General features: G+C 46.3%; 1 protein-coding gene across 3 annotated transcripts in view; it reads left to right on the top strand.

The window, feature by feature from the left end:
* LOC141054039 (unconventional myosin-Ig-like) overlaps window positions 1-15892 on the top strand; it is a 218300-nt gene that overhangs the window by 18582 nt on the left and 183826 nt on the right. For all 3 annotated transcript variants that reach the window (XM_073551195.1, XM_073551196.1, XM_073551197.1), the window contains exons 7-9: window positions 8587-8703; window positions 9101-9307; window positions 12883-13028. In XM_073551195.1, coding sequence (XP_073407296.1) covers window positions 8587-8703; window positions 9101-9307; window positions 12883-13028 — 470 coding nt within the window. The remainder of the gene's footprint in view (window positions 1-8586; window positions 8704-9100; window positions 9308-12882; window positions 13029-15892) is intronic.

The raw sequence follows: 15892 nt of genomic DNA, 5'->3' as shown, positions 1-15892 counted from the left end.
CTCAGCGCTCTGGGGAAATTTCCACAAGTTGTGATGTGCGAGATGTCGCACCACCGAAATAAACCAATAATCGTCATCATCATCAGTACATGGGAGCGACATACCCAGCCCCCCCCATCATAGGTCTGCTCTGTATGAGCTCAGGATCGTATTAGGATCTTATGGGCCATATCTCGATATTTGGCTGACTATATGGCGCCCCCTATGGGTCAGGATGGAATATTGTAGAACATTGATCAGTCTGTATAGGACAACAGATAGTCCTGGACATCAAATATCTCTCATACTGAACTTTACAGATGTACATATTACATATAGCGTCATCTGCTGACTTCTCTCTATGATCCTGGGCTGCAGCGTTACTGAGTTTCCTAGAATCCATGGCCGGGATTTATCTCTTAGAAAATTGTAGCCACATTTGCACTAACGTTTGCTCTCTTCTCTTGCCACTTTTCAGAAGGTTTTGCAGGAGTGGACATCACCAAGGGGGCATGGGATAGTCTGGGATTCCCTCCATGAGATAGAGAGGAGAGCTGCCACTAAGTCACCAGTGCATTATTCAGACCACAAGATAAAACTCATATTGATGGCCAATCAGATTGATGCTTGTCCGACACCTGGCACCACCATAATTTGCAGCCTCCAGCTCCCGCGCTGGCCGGATGTACATGGTGCATGGGGACAAAACAGCACAGATCCGTACACAGTGTAGTGGGTTTTCTTAGTTACTGCAGCTGAGATTACATTCACTTCTGTTGGATCTGAGCTTCAGTACCGAGAAAGGCCATAACACAGTGTACGGGGCTGAGCTGCAGTACTGAGAATGACCACTACACAGTGTACGGGGCTGAGCTGCAGTACCGAGAATGACCACTATACAGTGCACGGGGCTGAGCTGGCAGTACCGAGAATGACCACTACACAGTGTACGGGTCTGAGCTGCAGTACTGAGAATGACCACTACACAGTGTACGGGGCTGAGCTGCAGTACCGAGAATGGCCACTACACAGTGTACGGGGCTGAGCTGCAGTACCGAGAATGGCCACTACACAGTGTACGGGGCTGAGCTGCAGTACTGAGAATGACCACTACACAGTGTACGGGGCTGAGCTGCAGTACCGAGAATGACCACTATACAGTGCACGGGGCTGAGCTGGCAGTACCGAGAATGACCACTACACAGTGTACGGGTCTGAGCTGCAGTACTGAGAATGACCACTACACAGTGTACGGGGCTGAGCTGCAGTACCGAGAATGGCCACTACACTGTGTACGGGGCTGAGCTGCAGTACTGAGAATGGCCACTACACAGTGTACGGGGCTGAGCTGCAGTACAGAGAATGGCCACTACACAGTGTACGGGGCTGAGCTGCAGTACCGAGAATGGCCACTACACAGTGTACGGGGCTGAGCTGCAGTACTGAGAATGACCACTACACAGTGTACGGGGCTGAGCTGTAGTACCGAGAATGGCCACTACACAGTGTACGGGGCTGAGCTGCAGTACTGAGAATGACCACTACACAGTGTACGGGGCTGAGCTGCAGTACAGAGAATGGCCACTACACAGTGTACGGGGCTGAGCTGCAGTACCGAGAATGGCCACTACACAGTGTACGGGGCTGAGCTGCAGTACCGAGAATGGCCACTACACAGTGTACGGGGCTGAGCTGCAGTACCGAGAATGGCCACTACACAGTGTACGGGGCTGAGCTGCAGTACTGAGAATGACCACTACACAGTGTACGGGGCTGAGCTGCAGTACAGAGAATGGCCACTACACAGTGTACGGGGCTGAGCTGCAGTACCGAGAATGGCCACTACACAGTGTACGGGGCTGAGCTGCAGTACCGAGAATGGCCACTACACAGTGTACGGGGCTGAGCTGCAGTACTGAGAATGGCCACTACACAGTGTACGGGGCTGAGCTGCAGTACTGAGAATGGCCACTACACAGTGTATGGGGCTGAGCTGCAGTACCGAGAATGGCCACTACACAGTGTACGGGGCTGAGCTGCAGTACTGAGAATGGCCACTACACAGTGTACGGGGCTGAGCTGCAGTACCGAGAATGGCCACTACACAGTGTACGGGGCTGAGCTGCTGTACCGAGAATGGCCACTACACAGTGTACGGGGCTCAGCTGCTGTACCGAGAATGGCCACTACACAGTGTACGGGTCTGAGCTGCAGTACTGAGAATGGCCACTACACAGTGTACGGGGCTGAGCTGCAGTACCGAGAATGGCCACTACACAGTGTACGGAGCTGAGCTGCAGTACTGAGAATGACCACTACACAGTGTACGGGGCTGAGCTGCAGTACTGAGAATGACCACTACACAGTGTACGGGGCTGAGATGCTGTACCGAGAATATGACCAAAGTGGAATGCCTGGGGGACACAGGTGCTACCTCCAGTTAGACCCCTCACACGTAGCAGCTGTCACAGTGGGACAAACGGGAAAACAGATATTACAGATATAGTGGTGCTGACCGGTGGACACCAGGTATACGAGGTGAAGCTGGCTCTGGTGAGGATAGTCAGGTAGATAGGAGGAAGCTGGTTCCAGCAACTTTAGTGTTGTGTACGGATGGCGGAGTGGCGGAACGGAATGGAACTTGAGAGTAATGGCACAGATGTCGTCTAGAATAGTCGAACCACTGGTCACTAGAGTTGAGCGATACCGTCCGATACTTCAAAGTATTGTATCGGATGGTATCGGCCGATCTTTAAAAAAAGTATCGGTATCGCCGATTCCGATACCGGAAGTCCCATTCAAGTCTATGGGACTTCCGGTATCGGAATAAGAAAAACCCTTTCCTGCCCTTGTACAGCCTCTCTGGGGTCTGTACTGGCCTTTCGGGGGGCTGTGCCGGCCTGCCGGTGGTCTGTGCAGGCTCCGGGGGGCTGTGCCGGCCTGCCGGGGGGCTGTGCCGGCCTGCCGGTGGTCTGTGCAGGCTTCGGGGGTCTGTGCAGGCATCGTCCGATGGGACTACAAGTCCCATCGGGCGATGCCTGCTACCATGACAGTGATTGACACATTAGCCAATGATGGGACAGTAATAGTCCTATCATCCGGCTAATGTGTTGAATGTAAAAAAAAAAATAAAAAATTACATGCTACATACATACAACATGCATACTACATACATGCTACATTCATACTACATACTACATACATGCTACATACATGCTACATTCATACTACATAAATACTACATGCAACATACATACTACATATATACTACATACATACTACATATATACTACATGCATGCTACATACATACTGCATGCTACATACATACTACATGATACATACATACTACATGCTACATACATACCACATATATACTACATACATACTACATACATACTACATGCATGCTACATGCATGCTACATGCTACATACATAACACATATATACTACATGCATGCTACATACATAGTACATGCTACATGCATGCTACATACATACTACATGCTACATACTACATATATACTACATGCATGCTACATACATACTACATGCTACATACTACATATATACTACATGCATGCTACATACATACTACATGCTACATACATACTACATATATACTACATGCATGCTACATACATACTACATGCTACATACATACTACATATATACTACATGCATGCTACATACATACTACATGCTACATACATACTACGTATATACTACATGCATGCTACATACATACTACATGCTACATACATACCACATACATACTACATACATGCTACATGCTACATATATACTACATATATACTACATGCATGCTACATACATACTACATGCTACATACATACCACATACATACTACATACATGCTACATGCTACATATATACTACATATATACTACATGCATGCTACATACATACTACATGCTACATACATACTACATATATACTACATACATACTACATACATACTACATGCATGCTACATACATACTACATACATACTACATGCTACATACATACCACATACATACTACATACATACTACATGCTACATACATTCATACATATATACTACATGCATGCTACATACATACTACATATATACTACATGCATGCTACATACATACTGCATGCTACATGCATGCTACATACATACTACATACATACTACATGCTACATACATACCACATATATACTACATACATACAATACATTCATACAATACATACATAGACATACGGTACATATAACATAGAGTAACATACTTACCAATACTTGTCACATTGTTCCCCGAAGCCATTGTCTTTTCCGGAATAAATATTAACATAACAAACCACAAAAATACTCACCCACGATCCGAAGCAGTCCACGAGTGTGTCCCACGACGATCTTGGGTAGAGAACTGCAGCATCAGCTGATGCTGCCGTTCTCTACGGGCTGCAGGAATCCAATGACGGAAGGTAGGTATCCTTCCGCACTGTATTCCTCCGCCACTTAAAAAAAAAAAAAGTCCCTAGTCTCACTTTATGCCATTGCTGTGTGGGAAATTCCCACACAGCAATGGCATAAAGTGAGACTAGGGACTTTTTTTTTTTTAAGTGGCGGAGGAATACAGTGCGGAAGGATACCTACCTTCCGTCATTGGATTCCTGCAGCCCGTAGAGAACGGCAGCATCATCTGATGCTGCAGTTCTCTACCCAAGATCGTCGTGGGACACACTCGTGGACTGCTTCGGATCGTGGGTGAGTATTTTTGTGGTTTGTTATGTTAATATTTATTCCGGAAAAGACAATGGCTTCGGGGAACAATGTGACAAGTATTGGTAAGTATGTTACTCTATGTTATATGTACTGTATGTCTATGTATGTATTGTATGAATGTATTGTATGTATGTAGTATATATGTGGTATGTATGTAGCATGTAGTATGTATGTAGTATGTATGTAGCATGCATGTAGCATGCAGTATGTATGTAGCATGCATGTAGTATATATGTAGTATGTATGTAGCATGCATGTAGTATATATGTAGTATGTATGTAGCATGTATGTAGTATGTATGTGGTATGTATGTAGCATGTAGTATGTATGTAGCATGCATGTAGTATATATGTAGTATGTATGTAGCATGTAGTATGTATGTAGTATGTATGTAGTATGTATGTGGTATGTATGTAGCATGTAGTATGTATGTAGCATGCATGTAGTATGTATGTAGTATGCATGTAGTATGTATGTAGCATGTATGTGGTATGTATGTGGTATGTATGTAGCATGTAGTATGTATGTAGCATGCATGTAGTATATATGTAGTATGTATGTAGTATGTATGTAGTATGTATGTAGTATGTATGTGGTATGTATGTAGCATGTAGTATGTATGTAGCATGCATGTAGTATGTATGTAGTATGTACGTAGTATATATGTAGTATGTATGTAGCATGTATGTGGTATGTATGTAGCATGTAGTATGTATGTAGCATGTAGTATGTATGTAGCATGCATGTAGTATATATGTAGTATGTAGTATGTATGTAGTATGTATGTGGTATGTATGTAGCATGTAGTATGTATGTAGCATGCATGTAGTATGTATGTAGCATGCATGTAGTATGTATGTAGTATGCATGTAGTATGCATGTAGTATGCATGTAGTATGTATGTAGTATGTATGTAGTATGTATGTAGTACGTATGTAGCATGTATGTGGTATGTATGTAGCATGTAGTATGTATGTAGCATGCATGTAGTATATATGTAGTATGTAGTATGTATGTAGTATGTATGTGGTATGTATGTAGCATGTAGTATGTATGTAGCATGCATGTAGTATGTATGTAGCATGCATGTAGTATGTATGTAGCATGCATGTATGTATGTATGTAGCATGCATGTAGCATGCATGTAGTATGTATGTAGTATGTATGTAGTATGTATGTAGCATGCAGCATGTATGTAGCATGTATGTAGTATGTATGTAGTATATATGTAGTATGTATGTAGCATGTAGTATGTATGTAGCATGTAGTATGTATGTAGTATTTTTTTTTTTTAACATTTAACACATTAGCCGGATGATGGGACTACTACTGTCCCATCATTGGCTAATGTGTCAATCACTGTCATGGTAGCAGGCATCGCCAGATGGGACTTGTAGTCCCATCGGACGATGCTTGCACAGACCCCCGGACATCAGCACAGCCCCCCGGCAGGCCGGCACAGCCCCCCGGCAGGCCGGTACAGACCCCCACAGGGTGCACAGACCACCGGCAGGCCGGCACAGCCCCCCGGCAGGCCGGTACAGACCCCCACAGGGTGCACAGACCACCAGCAGGCCGGCACAGCCCCCCGGCAGGCCGGTACAGACCCCGGGCAGTCCACACAGCCCCCCGGCAGGCCGGCACAGCCCCCTGGCAGGCCGGCAGAGACCCCCGGAAGGCCCGAAATGACGGCGCATCATGATGCGCACACACCGCGCATCATGATGACGTCAGGCTGTCAATCAACTGAACTTCCGATTCCGATGCCGAATTCCGATATTGAAAAAATATCGGAAGTCGGTATCGGAATTCCGATACAGCAAGTATCGGCCGATACCCGATACTTGCGGTATCGGAATGCTCAACACTACTGGTCACTGATATTCTGCGGAAACAAAGAGTAAGCAGAGTGCTAAACAGAATGCTATAACAGCGCAGGCAGAACAGAGTAAATACTCGTTGCTCCGGCACCCTCCCTATGGCGGAGGGGCCAGAAATAGTAATCAGTGCGCTGCCATTGGTTAATTTTTTTTTTCAAAAAATGTGCGCTGTCTCTTTAAGAGACCAGAGGTAAGCGTGCGTCCTAAGCACTCTCCCTGGAGGCCTGCTGGCAGGAAGCCGAGGAGAGAGAGGCAGCAGCAGGTCACCGAGGGACAGACAGGGAGCGAGGATCCTGACAGGGACCCCGCAGAGGTACAGGGGCAGCCTCGGGAGCAGAAGCGGGTGAGGGACCAGAACTGGGACCAGCACCAGAACCGGGTGTAACAGTAGGTTTACAGTTGTGCCATACTTTTATTTTTGGATCATAGATTGAGCAGTGCTCAATGAGATGTTCACAGCTTGGGCTATTTTTTATAACCTAACCCAGGTTTACGCTTCTCCACAGCTTTATCCCTGACCTGTCTGGTGGGCTCCTTGGTTTTCATGATGCTGTTTGATTCCTAATATTCTCACACAAACCTCTGAGGCCTTCACAGAAAAGCTGTAGTTATACTAAGAAGAAATCACATCCAGTAGGGTGCAATGTACTAATTATGTGACTTCTGGAGGCGATTGGTCACTCAGGACTTTATTTAGGGGAATCGGACTACAGAGGGCTGAATACAAATGCACCGCTCAATGTTCAGATTTATATTTTTACAATAATTAGTATCATTTCCTTTACACTTCACAAATATTTGATACTTTGTCTCACATAAAATCCCAATAAAAAAAAAACAAACATTTAAGTTTGTAGATGTAATATCAAAAAAATGTGTAAAAGTTCACAGGGTATGAACACCTTTTCAAGGCACTGTATCTGCCTACACTAAAGAGAGGATGGGGTGACAGTGAGCCTCATACCTCAGTGCTCTCACAGATTGCATTTATCACTGTATATTGTATCACTGCTCCTGCTGACCCCCCGGCTGACCCCCTGGATATCACACATGGCATAATTATCCACATTGCTGTCTCCTCGGCTGCAGTATTTTCTCTCTGATAATAATTGTGCACTTCATGAATAATGAAATAATCGCTGCAGTCGTCTCTGCGGAGATCAGAGCAATGATATTTTTATGATGTATTTATATGAATGTGACACTGGGAATGATTAGGGTTCATCCACCGCTGTGCAGAAGGGTCAGAGCGGACTAGAGATTAAGGGGTGTCTGGTCTGGACAGTCCCGGTAGGAGGGTATGGGATAGTTTGGGACTGCCTCTTCCCTAAGTCAGGGAGCATAGCCACTACCTAGAGATGTTCTTGATGTGGAGGAACAGCGTCTGTCCCTTTCCTGGTCACTTGTCCCCACACCAATGAGACCCCTCTCAGCTCGTATCAGGACCAAAGACCATGAGGTGCTGACACAGATAACACTTATGTGCCTAATTGGTGCCGTGTATTTCACTTTTTCTAGACTGCAATGTGCAGTAACCTGGCAACAAAGGGTTAAAGGAACCCTGTGTGCAAAGCTGATACATTGTAATATCCAGAGTGCAGCTCCGCAGGGGTGGAGCCTGACACCAGACCTGTATGCTCCGCCCCCTCAAGCTCTTTACCAGGCGTAATTCAGGAGCAGGGGCGGACATATCATTGGTCCAACCTCTGTGTTGTGTTCAGTAGATCTCCTCTGTGTTGTACAGTAGATCTTTTCTGTGTGATGTTCAGTAGATCTCTGTGATGTACAGTAAACATATGAATGACTAAGTTGTCTGACCATTGGTAAGGAATCTGAGGGGATACTGGTCTGCAAGGACCGTGGTTAATAGGGGCCTCCTTGCATTGGGATGCTCCTTGTAGAATCACTGACTGATCTATATCATCCATAGACCTTTCTCTGTTGTTTTCGGCAGTTTGTGATCGATGACAAGGCCAGCTATAGACTGGTGGTGGAATCGATGAGGATGATCGGATTCAGCCAAGACGAGGTGGATTCAGTCTACAAGATCCTGGCCTCCATTTTACACCTGGTGAGGACAATGCCGCCTAATTCTCCCTTCTTACTAATTCTCCCTCCCTCACGAGCAGGGTCGTCTTATTTCGTCTTATTTTGCTTTAATTATTGTATTGTTAGCGTTGTTACTTATGACTTGTGTTTTGAAACTGTTAAACTGTAAAGCGCTGCGGAATATGTTGGCGCTATATAAATAAAGATTATTATTATTATTATTATTATTCTTACAACCGCTACCATCTTCTGCATGATTGTTCTGGATGTTACGGCCCCGAGCCCTGGCTGAGGCTGCCGGACCCTTTATTTTTTCCGGGTATCGGGCTGTTATGTGGGGTTTGGGCGCAGTTATGCTGTGATGTCCATCATGGCAGGTTCAATGATTGATGTCTCTTATGTCTGTTCATTTTCCATAGGGTAACATGAATTTTGTAATGGATGGTGACATGATCATTCTGGAAGATGAGGACTTGGTCGGTCACGTCGCTGAGCTGACAAGCTGCGACAGTGATGCTGTGAAGAAGACTCTTCTCTATAGGACGATGGCTGCTGGAGGGGGCGAGATTATTGAGAAGGGGCACAGTGTGAGAGAGGCAGCATATGCCAAGGAGGCCTGTGCCAAGGTAAGAACGAGTGACCAGGAGACTTTATTTTCAAGTACTATATACTTATCAGCCATAACATTAAAAGCAGGTGCAGAGGTGACTACACAGCTCCATACACAGCAAGATGAACACCAAGAACACTTCACAAGACTCAATGTATACCTGGAACACCCCACAAGACCTGCTCTATACCGGGCAGGAACACCCCACAAGACCTGCTCTATACCGGGCGGGAACACCCCACAAGACCTGCTCTATACCGGGCGGGAACACCCCACAAGGCCTGCTCTATACCGGGCGGGAACACCCCACAAGACCTGCTCTATACCGGGCGGGAACACCCCACAAGACCTGCTCTATACCGGGCGGGAACACCCCACAAGACCTGCTCTATACCGGGCGGGAACACCCCACAAGACCTGCTCTATACCGGGCGGGAACACCCCACAAGGCCTGCTCTATACCGGGCGGGAACACCCCACAAGGCCTGCTCTATACCGGGCGGGAACACCCCACAAGACCTGCTCTATACCGGGCGGGAACACCCCACAAGGCCTGCTCTATACCGGGCGGGAACACCCCACAAGGCCTGCTCTATACCGGGCGGGAACACCCCACAAGACCTGCTCTATACCGGTAACACCTCACAAGATCTGCCATATACCGGAAACACCCCCCCAATATTTCATGTATAGCGGGAACAAGAACCGTATACTGGGAACACCAGACAAGACCTGGCATATACCGGGAACACCCCACAAGACCTGCCGTATATGGGGAAGACCCCACAAGACCTGCTCTATACCGGGAAGACCCCACTAGACCTGCTGTATACTGGAGACACCCCATAAGACCCGCCGTATACCGGGAACACCCCACAAGTCCTGACATATACTTTGAACACCACACAAAACCTGTCGCATACTGGAAGCACCCCCCAATATTTGATGTATACCAGGAACACACCAGAAGACCAGCCGCATGCTGGAAACACCCCCCAATATTTGATGTATAGTGGGAACACCCTATAAGACCTGCTTTATACCTGGAGAACCCCATATAAGTTTACATACTAATTGCAATCCGTGCTGAATTCCATATCAAATTTGACCCATATGACTATAGCGGTGCTCCAGGTGCGCCGAACGTCTGTGAAGAAAATCCAATCTACACGAAGATTTCATCCATTATAAGTTTATGCTTAGAACATACAACACTGCCCTTCACCTCTCCAAACAAACCTATTTTACCACCCTCATCACCTCACTGTCCAATAACCCGAAACGTCTCTTTGACACTTTTCATTCTCTACTCAACCCAAGAGTACAGGCTCCTACCACGGAGCTCCGAGCTGACGATCTGGCCAATTACTTCGAAGAAAAAATTGACCAGATTCGGCAGGAAATTATCTCCCAATCCCCTCACACCATGCACTGTCCTCCCTCCCCCACTGCATCTAGCTCACTCTCTGATTTTGAACCAGTCACAGAAGAAGAAGTGATCAGGCTCCTTGCATCTTCTCGCCCAACCACTTGCACCAGTGACCCATTTCCGTCACATCCCCTCCAGACCCTTTCCCCTGCTGTCACCCCTCACCTAACTAAATTATTTAACCTCTCTCTCTCTTCTGGTATCTTTCCCTCCTCATTTAAGCATGCCGTCATACATCCACTACTTAAAAAACCATCCCTCGAACAAAACTGTGCCGATAACTATAGACCTGTCTTTAATCTTCCCTTCATCTCTAAACTCCTGGAACGCCTGGTCCACTCCCATCTTATCTGCTATCTCTTTGATAACTCTCTTCTCGACCCTCTCCAATCCGGTTTCCGCTCTTTACACTCTACTGAAACTGCCCTCACTAAAGTCTCTAATGATCTGCTAACAGCTAAATCTAATGGTCATTACTCCATGCTAATTCTCTTGGATCTCTCTGCAGCATTCGACACTGTGGATCATCAGCTCCTCCTCACTATGCTCCGTTCCATTGGCCTCAAGGACACCGTTCTCTCCTGGTTCTCCTCCTATCTCTCTGACCGCTCCTTTACTGTATCTTTTGCCGGTTCCTCCTCCTCTCACCTTCCCCTTACTGTTGGGGTTCCTCAAGGATCAGTCCTAGGCCCCCTCCTCTTCTCCTTGTGCACTGCCTCTATTGGTCAAACAATCAGTAGATTTGGTTTCCAGTACCATCTCTATGCTGACGACACCCTTCTTCTCCTGACATCACGCCAGCCTTTCTAGAAAACACCAGCAATTGTCTAAACGCTGTGTCTAATATCATGTCCTCACTATATCTGAAACTGAACCTGTCAAAGACTGAACTCCTTGTGTTTCCTCCCGCTACTAATGTACCTAATACCCGACATTGCCATTTCCGTGTGTGGTTCCACTATTACTCCCCAGCAACATGCCCGCTGTCTTGGGGTCATACTTGACTTCGAGCTTTCCTTTGTCCCCCACATACGATCACTGGCTCGCTCTTGTTATCTGCACCTCAAAAACATTTCTAGAATTCAACCTTTTCTTACTTTTGACTCCGCAAAAACTCTTACTGTTTCTCTTATTCATTCTCATCTGGACTATTGTAACTCTCTTCTAATCGGTCTCCCTCTGACCAAACTCTCCCCCCTCCAATCTGTCTTGAATGCTGCTGCCAGGATCATATTCCTCGGCAATCGTTACACCGATGCCTCTACCTTGTGCCAGTCATTACACTGGCTACCCATCCAGTCCAGAATTCAGTATAAACTTATTACCCTCACCCACAAAGCTCTTCATGGCTCAGCACCACCCTACATCTCCTCCCTTTTTTCAGTATACCATCCTACCCACGCCCTCCGTTCTGCTGATGACCTGAGGTTAGCATCCTCAATAATCAGAACCTCCCACTCCCGTCTCCATGACGATACACGTGCTGCGCCAATTCTTTGGAATGCACTACCCAGGTCAATACGATTAGTCCCCAATCCCCACAATTTTAAGCGTGCCCTGAAAACGCATTTATTCAGACTGGCTTACCGCCTCAACACATTAACCTAATTTATCCCTGTGTGGCACAGTCAAAAGTTTTACCATAACCAGGTTCCCCGTATCATGTTCCCACATGCTTTATGCATCCATTAGCCCTTTGCATCCGTACTGTTACACACTAAACATTATGGCTGGTCCAAACAATCAGGGAAACTGTTACCACCCACCTTTCGTGTCTCCCCTTTTTCTCCCTCATAGACTGTAAGCTTGCGAGCAGGGCCCTCATTCCTCTTGGTATTTGTTATAATCTATGTGATTATTGTTATGCTGTAATGTCTATTGTCTGTACAAGTCCCCTCTGAAATGTAAAGTGCTGCGGAATATGTCGGCGCTATAGAAATAAAATTTATTATTATTATTATAGTCTAATATAATTGTTCGGACTGTTTCCATGTTTACTGCTTCTGATGGTGAGAGGCCGGGGCCTGGGGCTTTTACATCTTCACCATCTGTGGAGACAATGGCCATTTCAGCGGTGTTGTATTGTATGATCGTAGTACGTGTAATGCAATGTATTACCCCCATCACTACTCTATCCAACGCTGTGGTCTCCGTCCCCCCAGGCTTTCTACGAGAGGTTATTCTGCTGGATTGTCGGCCATATAAACAGTGTGATAGAAGTGAAGAACTATGACGTCCGGCTTCATGGAAAGAACACCGTTATCGGGGTCCTCGACATCTACGGCTTTGAGATCTTTGGTAATAACAGGTAAATATGGAACGATAAATGCTATAAAAATAAAGGGCCTATAAAAAAGTGACTGAACCCAGAGAAAGGAAGACAATAGATCCTGGAAAGAGAGGAAAGGGGGTAAGAAAATAATGGACCAAGGGTAAGAATGAAGAAAGAGTCTAGGAATAACTTGATCTCAGCAACACGTGTACTGAGTGAATCATCGTCTCAGGAGCTGCTCTTCTGCGCACAGCGAGGATGCTGCGAGATAAATGGATCGTAGGCAGAGAGCAGATAATTATGTTTATTTCTTTGCACGTGTTCCTCATCTACCCGTGCCTGCCTTTCACATGTCACATGTCTGCACGTAAAAACACTTTGCTGACTTTGAAAAGTGACTATTCAGGGAATATAGGGGCTCAACGAAGAGCGCAGGATATAAAAACACAGAATAGGGATGAAGACATATACAAAGTGTCAAAAACTAGACAGAAAGAGAAATGCAAGTATACAATGAAAACCATTCATCTGAAAACTAATGTCATCAATAATGGTTAAATATAGAATTAGAGGGTGAACGGTAATGATATATTTATATAAAACTATATATACTGCTCCTATGTACAAGAATATAACTATGTACAATCTTTGCTACAATCTCTGCTTGCTGTCATCTGATGCTTACCATGATGCAACATTCCCTTTAATGGTATTTAACAGTGCCTGCTGAATGTTTGCTAAATTCACTTGTTGCATTATACTCAATACTTGCTGTTGTATATCCATGTTGGTGTCAGTAGAGATTTTATCTGGTGCAAGGTGTTACAGCATGTGGATGCTGCCAGGCCCTGTGCCTTTGATCATCTAACCTCCCCCTGGTGTGCTAGCCAATTGCTAATTTACCCCAAACCAGTTCCCACAATCCCTTTCACCTGATCCTCTACTCAGCCCTATATATTTAGTAGCATCCTAAGGGGTGCACGTGTGTGGGGTCTGTCACGCGTCTCCCTGCAACAAAAGTATCACTGCAGCTAAAGTATTGAGACGCTGCAGTTATTTCAACGGCAGTTAGTCATGGCAGGAGTCAAAACCCCACACTGTGAATCTGTCTCTTTCGGGCATGTCTGCTAAGTAAGCACTTCCTATTACTTGGATCTAGCCTTTCTATTAACCCTCTTACTCCTTCACCATGTTTACATATGCCCTCACAGTGTTTGCTCCTTTAATCCTCACTCTCCTTCGCTATCTCCAAACCCCAGCACCCTCTAACCGAATAATCATCTCCCCTTCCCTCTTACCTCCCCACCTGACCTCCTCTGCTGACCTGCTCCTCAAACTCAAATCTATCCTAATTAAACATAAAACAAGCCGCCCACTCTCCTCCCTTTCTCTGCTTCTCCTCACTGCTGGCGACATATCTACCAATTCTGGACCCCCACAGCTCATACCTCCCATTACTACGCCCTCCTACCGCTCCCTATCTAATATGAACTACCGCAGTCTTTCCAATGTAAAACCCGTGCCCTTGACACCCAACCCCCTACTCCCTCTCTCTGGAGCACTCTGGAATGCCCGCTCCATCTGCAATAAGCTTGATATGATTCATGACCTTTTTCTCTCTCGTAATCTTGCTTTCGGCCTCACAAAAACATGGTTGACACCCTCTGACACAGCTCCCCCTGCCGCGCTGTGTTACGGCGGCCTCCATTTCACCCACACTCCTCGCACTGGCAACAGACATGGTGGAGGAGTGGGTCTTCTCCTTTCTTTCAACTGCACCTTTAACCCAATCCCACCTCTTCCCTCCCTAATCCTCCCCTCTTTCGAAGTCCACTCTGTCCGCATCTACTCTCCCTCCAAGTGGCCGTCATATACCAACCTCCAGGCCCGACCACTGCCTTCATTGACCAATTCTCTACCTGGCTTCTTCACTTTCTTTCCACTGACATCCCCACTAACATCATGGGTGACTTCAACATCCCCACTGATACCCTTCAGTCAGCAGACGGACACACACTAGACCTGGTCTTCACCCGTCTCTGCACCCTATCTAACTTCACAACCTCCCCTCTCCCTCTATCTGACCACCATCTACTCACTTTCTCATCCCTGTCCTCCTCTCCTGGCACCCATGTCCAGCAATATGCACACCCCCGCAGAAACCTTGCACACCTAGACACCCACGCACTCTCTGACTCTATTCTACCACTGGCATCCATATCCTCACCCCACGACACTGACACTGCTTTCTACAATGCCACTCTCACATCAGCTATTGACACGGTCGCCCCTCTCGTTCGTGGCAGAATGTGACGTACCAACAGACAACCCTGGCACAATAACACCACTAAAAAGCTCCGGCAAGTGTCCAAGATTGCAGAGCGGCGTTGGAAGAAAACAAATTAGCAAAATGACTTCACTGCATTCAAACAGGCAACACTCGCTTTCAAATCTGCCCTCACCTTTGCTAAACAAGTCTACTTCACAACCCTCATATCTTCCCTATCCTACAACCCCAAACAGTTATTCAAAACTTTTAACTCCCTCCTCCGCTCACCACTGCGCCCTCCAACCTCCCTCATCTCTGCTGAGGATTTTGCCACACACTGCAAAAATAAGATCGACCAAACAAGGCAAGTCTTCATCATTCAACCACCAAAACCCGTTTGTATACCAGACCAATGCCCAAACCCCATAACCTCACTCTCCAACATCACTGAAGGGGAGCTTAATTGTCTCCTCTCCAAATCACACCTCACAACCTGTGCACTCGCCCATCCCATCCCACCTCCTCTCCAACCTCACCAATCCCTAACCCACCTCTTCAATCTGTCACCAACTTCCCTTCTGCTTTCAAACATGCTACAATCACGCCTATCCTTAAAATGCCAACTCTCGAC

This window comes from Dendrobates tinctorius, unplaced genomic scaffold (assembly GCF_039654945.1).
Source record: "Dendrobates tinctorius isolate UK_male_01 unplaced genomic scaffold, ASM3965494v1 ptg000173l, whole genome shotgun sequence".
NCBI classification, from domain to species: domain Eukaryota; kingdom Metazoa; phylum Chordata; class Amphibia; order Anura; family Dendrobatidae; genus Dendrobates; species Dendrobates tinctorius.
This window is presented reverse-complemented; position numbering and strand designations above follow the sequence as displayed.